General features: G+C 44.4%; 2 protein-coding genes across 6 annotated transcripts in view; both read right to left on the bottom strand.

The window, feature by feature from the left end:
* ntm (neurotrimin) overlaps positions 1-11,023 on the bottom strand; it is a 126,112-nt gene that overhangs the window by 3,143 nt on the left and 111,946 nt on the right. The window contains exon 9 of one of the 5 annotated variants that reach the window (XM_052046285.1): positions 3,958-3,993. The exons of the other annotated variants lie outside the window; for them this stretch is intronic. Coding sequence (XP_051902245.1) covers positions 3,958-3,993 — 36 coding nt within the window. The remainder of the gene's footprint in view (positions 1-3,957; positions 3,994-11,023) is intronic. 5 annotated transcript variants of the gene reach the window in all.
* Positions 1-11,023, bottom strand: part of LOC127587820 (uncharacterized) — a 270,103-nt gene that overhangs the window by 228,744 nt on the left and 30,336 nt on the right. The window lies entirely within an intron of this gene.

Here is an 11,023-nt window from a genome sequence, read left to right as displayed (position 1 = left end):
CCACATTCCAAAAATATGCATGGCAGGCTGATTGAACACTCTAAATTGTCCCTAGGTGTGAGTGTGAGTGCGAATGGTTGTTCGTCTCTGTGTGCCCTGCGATTGCCTGGCAACCGATTCAGGGTGTCCCCCGCCTACTGCCCGGAAACAGCTGGGATAGGCTCCAGCACCCCCCGCGACCCTAGTGAGGATCAAGCGGTTAGGAAGATGAATGAATGAATACATGGGGTGGTGGTGTCTTGTTTAAGAACACCTTGACAAGATTTCATTCATTTATTTCATTTTTGGCATGCAGTGTCAATTTCAGCGGGCTGCGGTCTCCGAGACACAGCCACTGTCAGACCAAACGCAAAACAATTGCATATTTAGGCTATAAAACTAAATGTGATTTGCATTGTAAAGTTATTATTGAGTGTGAGGTCTCACAAATTGTTGTGTGGTTTTGTTATTTTGCATCCCGTTGTGATTCGCTTTGATAATTGTCATTTTAAGAGCTTGTGGAAAATACATCGTTCAAAATGTCTATTTTTTTCACATGAATTTTAATTTTACATGACAGATTCTTTGAACACTACAGGAACAATCACAAATATTTTTGTAGAATATCAAGATTATTATTTAATAAAGATACACAAAGCACTTGCAAATGGCAAGGAGACTAAATAACACAATGTCACTAATCCCACTGAAATTAGTGGGTAGTCGTGATCCGTGCGCCCCCCCGTCCCCCTTCTACCACTTTGTGTCTGGTTACGTCACCACGCTGTGATTGCGCGGATGAGTGTGCGACATATTTCTTGGTGGTAAACAAAGCAACATGGAAGCGAGTGTTCTTTCTTTTATCATGCTTTTTACCATCCTCAAAATGGTCGAAAAGCAGTGGATGATCAAGCTTTGAGACCGAGACAACATTTTAGATCTCCTAGCTTAGTGGGGGGCGTGCTATATACGAGGCCGATGGCACGCGATGTTATGATGCATCACGTACCCCCCTATGTCATCACGTAATTACCGGGAAGTGAAAGTGAAAAACCATTACTTGAACAAGAGCGTAATGATCAAAATCATGGACATCTAGAAGATTATTAATCATTTGGTATGAGAGTTGTCAGCAAGGCCAGTTAATCCAACAACGAGAAGTCAGAATAGTAGTACAGTAAACATTCTCTAGGACGGACTCGTGATTGCGCTGTCCAATCTGTCCTGATAACAGAAATTCCTCATTTGGGAAATGAGCATGGTACATATCCTTTATAAACCTGCAAGTATGTTGACAAAATACACGTGTAACAACACAATCAATAAAATACAAAAATATACTGTCCAAAAACTGTTTATATAACAAAAACTGTAATTCAGGTGTATACAAAAAAAATCACAACAGTAAAATACATACAGTAGTTTAATATTTAGTTTTTTCTATCATGGGGAAAAAAATTGTCTATTTTGTTGGATGCATTTTTTGGTTTATGACAATGTTTGCCTACGTGTCATACAGTTTTCTTGTAGTTGCAAGTAACTGTGCCGTTGATCACCGATGTCTGGTGATTCTTGTGCATACTAAAGAATTTTTGTTACCATTTGCATTGCTTCCTTGCTGGATGGGTGGCTTGTCATCAGGAGTTGAATTGATGCCTTGTTTTTTAAAGTTTCGTAGATTTGTGTCTTTCTGACTCCAAGTGTCTCCTAGATGTTTTTTACTTTGTGTCTAGCCTCGCTCAAACGGATGCATTTCACTCGCATTTGACTCGACAGTCATTACAGTTCTTCTACGTTTCGATGCTATGATCTACGCGACGTAAGTGAATAAAGTTAAAATCTTTCGCAATTTCAGTAAAACGCCAATAAAAAGTCACTTACACGTCATAGTTTCGAATCTGATGAATGAAAACGGCGAAGTGAACACGTTTCTTCTGTCGTATCGAGTGGGTGCTGATTTTAAGCTAGTGCCGCGTTCTCCAGGACGTAAGTGAATACATTTAAAGTCATTCAAAATTACAGTAAAACGCACGCCAATAAAAACTCACTTACATGTCGTCGTTTCAAATCTGATGATCGAAAAACGCATGACACCCTGAACCGGTTGCCAGCCAATCCCGTTGTGTCTTTTTCGTCGCATCATGTGTGTGTTGCGTGTATTTAAGCTCCCCCGGCATTACGCCTCCCTCCGGGTTACGGCTAGTGGAATTTACGCTTACGTAAGTTCCGGTAACATGTAATATCGTAGTCAAAATGTTAATGCATGGGTTTTTATAACGGGTGAAGGATATTCCTTTTCCTAGAATGAATGGGGATGGGAATATTTACTGGAGTTAAATAGCCCATTGATTACAACTCATGACAGGTGCGATGCTGGAAGGAACGCCCTCCACTCTAGCAGGAGTTCAGGATCAAAACCATGACATCCAGTGACGCAAATATTTGCCTTGTAGAGATGTCCTCAATCCCATGATTTTGAAACAGAAAATAGCTTTGGCAGTGGAACCATGATGGTTTGCCATTTTTCTGAATTATTTTGAGAAATCCAAAGACTGTTTTGCAAATTTACATTGTGATCTGCCCTGCGATTGGCTGGCAACCGGTTCGGGGTGTCCCCTGCCTACTGCCCGAAGACAGCTCGGATAGGCTCCAGCACACAAGCGACCCTTGTGAGAATAAAGCGGATCAGAAAATGAATGAATGAATGAATAAAACATAAATGATTGATTGATAAAGCCTTCACTCTGAGTGGTGCCGATATGACACATTATAAAAGGACACATGTGGTTTGTGTCGACCCTAGTGACGACTAAGCGGTTTGGAAGATGAATGAATGAATAGATGATTGTGATCTGAGAAGTGTACAAAGCAACTAACTTATAAATACTGTAATATCATTCATGAGCTTTCAGGGGTTGTTTTAAATGTAATTATTCCTGTACATCTGTGGCTACAGAAGAAATAAGAAATAGTTTACCTTACTTTATTAAACAGTACTTTTATTATATTTTTAAATATTGCACTCAACAAACAATGCAGTTAAGAAATTAATTAAGAAATTAAGAAACTTAAGAAATTAAGACATTTCTCCCAGAACGAATTAACTAGAAAATTCTGATGCATTTTCCATGTAAATGCCCTATTCCGTTCCAAGCCCCACCCCCAAAATTCAGACATAAATGTTTTCTAAAGCATAAACGTGCATCAAAATATGTACAAATACATGTTATAATTAGATTATAGCACAATAAATGACATTTGTACATACTGTAAAAACAAAGAATAAAGAATTAAAAAATTCAATATAAATTCATTATGAATAAAAAAATAAATAAATAAATTCAAACTACAACTGAAACTAAGAGAACACAACTAAAGCAAAGCATTATAAAATACAAAAAAAATCTTTAATAAAAATAAAAACTGATACTAAAACGAATACAAAATAAACTAAAGGAAATCATCTAAAAAATTGTAAACAAAGTCAAAATCTAACTACCATAAAAAGATAAATGCCAAACTATTATCACCCTGGTGCACACACACACACACACGCACACACACGCGCACGCGCACGCGCACACGCACACACACACACACACAAATTATGGTGTCTTGCACAAACAGAATAAGTATGAAGATAAATTATACTTACAGTAGAAGGACAGCATGCAGAAAAAAAGGCATGTCACATCGAGAGATGTTTTGAAAGTGAAAAGAGAAAGATGAAACATGGTAAGAATAAGAACAGCTGACATTGACCATTCTCACAAATAGTGACACATTATCTTATCGATTGTCTTTGGTTCCCTCAGAAAGACTACTGGTTGTCACACAAGTCTCAAGCCATAAATAATTCAAACACAGCATGTCATTTGATTGAATAAAAGCTTAATCAAAAAGCCTTCAACTGATGTGAGTGAAAATGGCAGTATCAGGTCATGCAGTAAGGACTGTTTGTCTATGCGGAACACTAACCTTGCAATAGTGTTGAGCTAGTAGGTTTGATTACCACTACAAAGAGGGGAACAAATCAAACACAGCAATACATCGGAAACAGACAGACATTTTTTGGAAAAAGAATCACATCGGAAACAGTCAGACATTTTTTGGAAAAATAATTTCACCCACCACACTGCATTATGGTTGCTAAGATACATCAGTGCTCATTTCTTATAATTGTAGAGGAATACATCAGTAAATGTGGTGCATAACAAAAATGTGACTTTGTTTAAACTCCTTTAATTAAAAAAATATATTTACATACGTTTTCCAGAAATTGCAACGTTAAAGCTGCATTAGAGGTGCCCTGATCTGATTACTGATATTGGATATTGGTCTGGGCCCTCCGTGAGTCGTCACCTTACCGTGGTGGAGGGGTTTGTGTGTCCCAATGATCCTAGGAGCTAAGTTGTCTGGGGCTTTATGCCCCTGGCAGGGTCACCCATGGCAAACAGGTTCTAGGTGAGGGGATGGACAAAGCACAGCTCAAAGACCCCTGATGAAGATTACAATAAATGGATCTAAGTTTCCCTTGCCTGGACGCGGGTCACCGGGGCCCCCCTCTGGAGCCAGGCCTGGAGGTGGGGCTCATTGGCAAGCGCCTGGTGGCCGGGCCTACACCCATGGGGCCCGGCCGGGCACAGCCCGTAGAGGCAACGTGGGTCCCCCTTCCCATGGGCTCACCACCCATGAGAGGGGCCAAAGGGGTCGGGTGCAATGTGAGCTGGGCGGCAGCCAAAGGCGGGGACCCTGGCGGTCCGATCCTCGGCTGCAGAAGCTAGCTCTTGGGACATGGAATGTCACCTCTCTGGCAGGGAAGGAGCCCGAGCTGGTGTGTGAGGCAGAGAATTTCCGACTGGATATAGTCGGACTTGCCTCCACACACAGCAGGGTTCTGGTACCAGTTCTCTCGAGAGGGGTTGGACTCTCTTCCACTCTGGAGTTGCTCACGTTGAAAGGCGCAGAGCAGGTGTGGGCATACTCATTGCCCCCCGGCTCAGTGCCTGTACATTGGGGTTCACACCGGTAGACGAGAGGGTTGCCTCCCTCCGCCTTCGAGTGGGTGGACGGGTCCTGACTGTTGTTTGTGCATATGCACCAAAGAGCAGCTCAGCATACCCACCCTTTTTGGAGTCCTTGGAGGGTGTGCTGGAGAGTACTCCTGCTCGGGACTCCCTTGTTCTGCTGGGGACTTCAATGCTCACGTGGGCAATGACAATGAGACCTGGAGGGGCGTGATTGGGAGGAACGCCCCCCCCCCCCGATCAGAACCCGAGTGGTGTTTTGTTATTGGACTTCTGTGCTCGTCACGGATTGTCCATAATGAACACCTTGTTCAAACATAAGGGTGTCCATATGTGCACTTGGCAGACCCAAACGTATTGTGAGGGTTTGTTGGGAGCATCTGGCGGAATCCCCTGTCAGAAGGAGTTTCAACTCCCACCTCCGACAGAGCATTTCCCATGTTCCGGGGGAGGCGGGGGACATTTAGCCCGAGTGGACCATGTTCCGTGCCTCTATTGTTGAGGCGGCCAATCTGAGTTGTGGCCGTAAGGTGGTTGGTGCCTGTCGTGGCGGCAACCCCCGTACTCGCTGGTGGACACCAGCAGTAAGGGATGCCATCAAGCTGAAGAAGCAGTCCTATCGAGCCTTTATGGCCTGTGGGACCCCAGAGGCAGCTGATGGGTATAGACTGGCCAAGCGGAACGCAGCTTCGGTGGTCGCCGAGGCAAAAACCCGAGCGTGGGAAGAGTTCGGTGAGGCCATGGAAGCCGACTTCCGGACGGCTTCGAGGAAATTCTGGTCCACCATCCGACGTCTCAGCAGGGGGAAGCAGTGCACCACTAACACTGTGTACAGTGGGGATGGGGCGCTGCTGACTTCGACTCGGGACGTTGTGAACCGGTGGGCAGAGTACTTAGAAGGTCTCCTCAACTCCACCAACACACCTTCCTTGGAGGAAGCAGAGCCTGGGGACTCTGAGGTGGGCTCCCCTATCTCTGTGGTTGAAGTCACCGATGTGGTTAAAAAGCTCCTCGGTGGCAAGGCCCGAGGGGTGGATGAGATCCGCCCGGAGTTCCTCATTGCTCTGGATGTTGTAGGGCTGTCCTGGTTGACACGCCTCTGCAACATCGCGTGGTCAACAGGGAGAGTGCCTCCGGATTGGCAGACCGGGGTGGTAGTCCCTCTTTTTAAAAAGGGGGAACGGAGGGTGTGTTCCAACTACAGAGGGATCACACTCCTCAGCCTCCCTGGTAAAGTCTATTCAGGGCCTCAGATTGAGGAGGAGCAGTGTGGTTTTCGTCCCGGCCGTGGAACAGTGGACCAGCTCTACACCCTTAGCAGGGTCCTTGAGGGTTTGTGGGAATTCGCCCAACCAGTCTCCATGTGTTTTGTGGACTTGGAGAAGGCGTTTGACCGTGTCCCTCGGGGAGTTCTGTGGGGGGTGCTTTGTGGGTATGGGGTAGCGAATCCCCTGATACGGGCTGTTCAGTCACTATACCACCGATGTCAGAGTTTGGTTCGCATTGCCGGCAGTAAGTCGGAATCGTTTCCAGTGGGGGTAGGACTCCGCCAAGGCTGCCCTTTGTCACCGATTCTGTTCATAACCTTTATGGACAGAATTTCTAGGCGCAGCCGAAGCGTTGAGGGGGTCCGTTTTGGGGGCCTCAGTATTGCATCCCTGCTTTTTGCAGATGATGTGGTGCTGTTGGCTCCTTCAAACAGGGCTCTCCAACTCTCACTGGAGCGTTTCGCAGCCGAGTGTGAAGCAGTTGGGATGAAAATCAGCACCTCCAAATCTGGAACCATGGTCCTCAGTCGGAAAAGGGTGGAGTGCCCCCTCCGGGTCGGGGAGGAGATCTTGCCTCAAGTGGAGGAGTTCAAGTATCTTGGGAGCGGGAGATCGACAGGCAGATCGGTGCAGCGTCTGCTGTGATGCGGACGTTGTATCGGTCCGTCGTGGTGAAGAAGGAGCTGAGCCAAAGGGCGAAGCTCTCAATTTACCGGTCGATCTACGTCCCAACCCTCATCTATGGTCACGAGCTATGGGTCATGACCGAAAGAACGAGATCCCGGATACAAGTGGCCGAAATGAGTTTTCGCCGCAGGGTGTCCGGGCTCTCCCTTACAGATAAGGAGAGAAGCTCGGTCATCCGGGAGGGGCTCAGAGTCGAGCCGCTTCTCCTCCACATCGAGAGGAGCCAGATGAGGTGGCTTGGGCATCTGATTCGGATGCCTCCTGAGCGCCTCCCTGGTGAGGTGTACCGGGCATGTCCCACCGGGAGGAGACCCCGAGGAAGACCCAGGACACGCTGGAGAGACCATGTCACCCAGCTGGCCTGGGAACGTCTCGGGATCCCCCGGGGAGAGCTGGAAGAAGTAGCTAGGGAGAGGGAAGTCTGGGCTTCCCTGCTAAAGCTGTTGGCCCCGCGACCCGCGGTAGATGATGGATGGATGGATGGATGGATGGATGGATGGATGGATGGATATTGGTCTGGCGTGTGTGTGTGTGCGTGTATATGTTTATGTATATATATATATATATATATATATATATATATATATATATATATATATATATATATATACATATACATACACATACACAGTATCAGATTATATCAGCCTGTATTTGAAATCTCCGATATTAGCACTCATATACAAGATGTCCATTCTAGACTGCTCCTGCTCTTCTATTCTGCAGTGTGAATGTAGAAAAAAAACTAAAATTGTTATGTTTGCCCTTTTTTGCAAAGTAAAATTAGTTTTTATTCACCTTATTAGGTTTTTTTTCAGGGTATTCAATTTTATTTTGTATTTATTCAATTGCAGTACAATGTCATGTTTGAGGTTGAATTTATGCAAGCCAAAGGTTTGGAATATCCATTCTTCCATTCTCCGAGATGCTTATATGCACATGAGCGTCTCAGGCGTGCTGGAGCCTTTCCCTAATGTGTCATATTTTCTCAAATATATATTTTTACCGCACTAACAATTTGTTTTTGTTAGTGCAGTAAAAATGTTTATTTGGGCAAAAAAGGCAAAGCATACAAATTACCAGAAAAACGTGTACGTGGTGTTCTTCCGGCTTCTCAATCCGTGAAGTGGTTGCGTCAGCGGTGAATTGTTGAAACAAAAAACTGCAATTCTTTGAAAGTCGATGTTCCACTGGCACTAAGGCTACCTAAAATTACCAGTTATAAAACAAATGAATGTACTACTGAAGTTAGATTTCTTTTAGGAAATTATCTGCAAAAAAGTAAATCACTGTGGAACAATGTGGTTATGAAATAATCAACATCAGTGTTATTTTTGTCCCCCTGGGGCAAATTTATTTTATATTAAGATTAAGATATCCTTTATTTGTCCCGCAATCGGGAAATTACAATCAGACTTCAGAAAGGAAAACGCTGGGTAGGGAGAGGGAAAAATTATTAATTATACATTTCATTTTCATTACTCATTAAGTGCACTGTGCACAATATTACACCAAACTATGGCTTTGAGGCAGAACAGGTGATATCTAAGCCAAGATTTAAAGAATAAACTAGTCACTTGACCTGGATATTGTAAACATACTGCAAATAGATAGTTTGTGACATCATCTTTCGTAGCCATCTTGAAAAAACAAAACAAAAACAAAAACAAACCAAAAAAACGTATAACATAAGTTTCTCCAAATCTTTCTCCAACGGAATCCCCATAATCATTCCTTGAGCTACCTTTCCTTCACCCAAGACAAAAACATTTCTCTTTCAGAGTTTATCAACTATTCGAAGCTTATTTTCCTGTTCCTCTGTCCGAAAAATTACCAGCAGGTTTCCTCAGAATATTTGCCACATCCCCTCGCTTCTTTTGCAGTTCCCGAGACAAAGTGAACGGGCTAAAATGAACCTTACCCTCTTCCCTAAGAAACCTAATTGTAACTCTATATTTTTCTCTCACAGCCTTCTTCCACATGATGCTATGACTCCCTTCATCCGAGCTCGAGGAATTGTTGGCCTGCCGTAAATCGTCTATTTTACTGTGATTACAGTAGGTTGCCCAAGAATTTATAATTTTTGTGCTATGTGGACGCTGCCGTGTTATGGTTCAACTAGCTTCCACGTTAATTGGCTCCCAATTCGAGCTGTGGCAATATCCGTCCAGTAATTTCATGATTTCATGTCCACGTGAAACGAAATCGCTTGTTTACAACTCCCTACCGGCTGTAATAAATGGTAAACACAAGAAAAAAGTTGTTTTTAAAAAAAATGGTAATAGTAACGCGACGGAAAAGGAAAAAGCAGCCCATTTGATGCGAGCGCTCTCTAGCCACGAGCTGGTACACTTTATCAGTACAGAATTTGTACATGTAGTTCTCAGGCGATTCAGGGCATAATGAGAGTTTTGGATAGCGGCAAAAAAAAAACCTTCTCGTCCTTTCTTCACTTTTAACTCTATGAATTCTTAAGCGATTTTGCTGCAGATTGATTTGTTACAAATATGAGACATGCAGCTCGGACACAAACCACATATGTCCTTTTATAATGTGTCATATCGGCACCACTCAGAGTGAAGGCTTTATCAATCAATCATCTATGTTTTATTCATTCATTCATTCATTTTCTGATCCGCTTTATTCTCACAAGGGTCGCTTGTGTGCTGGAGCCTATCCCAGCTGTCTTCGGGCAATAAGCAGGTGACACCCTGAACCGGTTGGCAGCCAATCGCAGGGCACACAGAGGCGAAAAACCATCCGCGCTCACACCTAGGGAAAATTTTGAGTGTTCAATCAGCCTGTCATGCGGGAGGAAACCGGAGAAAACACACGCAGGCCCGGGGAGAACATGCAAACTCCACACAGGAAGGCCACGACCTCTGCATTGTGAGGTGTCTGCGCTAATCACTGGACCACCGGGCTGCCTTTATGTTTTATCTATTGATTATATATATATATATATATATATATATATATATATATATATATATATATATATATATCGCCTGATATAGTAGGTCCTCATGCGCTGCAGGTTTGTTTTTTTTACAGTCTTGAAAGTGACACCATTGCTATTTTTAGACCACACAGGACACCACATAACACGAATATCGCCCAAACCCAATCAGTAGTTTTTAAAGGGAATCTCACATCATATCATTGCCTAGTATATACTTGGCATGCAAAAAAAATGTTAATGTAAAAAGTATACATCGCATGTATGCACAATATTGCACGCTGAAAGTCTCAGCACATATAAGGAGCCATAACTATAATGTAAATAGTGTATATATAAAAAAAAAAAAATCCTCATCTCACCCTTCGGGTGGTGTCCGTCCCTCATTCAGCTCGGGTCCTCTACCAGAGGCCAGGAAGCTTGAGGGTTCTGCGCAGTATCCTTGCTGTTCCCAGCACTGCACATTTCTGGACTGAGATGTCCGATGTTGTTCCCGGGATCTGTTGCAACCACTCATCTAGTTTGGGGGTCACTGCCCCGAGTGCTCCGACCACCACAGGCACGACTGTCACCTTTACCTTCCAGGCTCTCTCCAGCTCCTCTCTGAGCCCTTGGTATTTCTCGAGTTTCTCATGTTCCTTCTTCCTGATGTTTCCATCACTTGGGACTGCTACATCCACTACAACGGCTTTCCTCTGCCCTTTATCTATGATCACGATATCTGGTTGGTTCGCCATTACCATCTTGTCAGTCTGGATCTGGAAGTCCCACAGGATCTTCGCTCTGTCATTCTCCACCACCTTCGGAGGTGTTTCCCATTTTGACCTTGGGGTTTCCAGTCCATACTCCGCACAGATGTTTCGGTAGACTATGCCAGCCACCTGGTTATGGCGTTCCATGTAGGCTTTCCCTGCCAGCATCTTACACCCTGCAGTTATGTGTTGGATCGTCTCAGGTGCCTCTTTGCACAACCTACACCTTGGGTCTTGTCTGGTGTGATATATCTGGGCCTCGATGGCTCTGGTGCTCAAGGCCTGCTCCTGAGCAGCCAGGATGAGTGCCTCTGTGCTGTCCTTCAGGCCAGCCCTCTCTAGCCACTGATA

This window comes from Hippocampus zosterae, chromosome 16, assembly GCF_025434085.1.
Source record: "Hippocampus zosterae strain Florida chromosome 16, ASM2543408v3, whole genome shotgun sequence".
NCBI lineage: Eukaryota > Metazoa > Chordata > Actinopteri > Syngnathiformes > Syngnathidae > Hippocampus > Hippocampus zosterae.
This window is presented reverse-complemented; position numbering and strand designations above follow the sequence as displayed.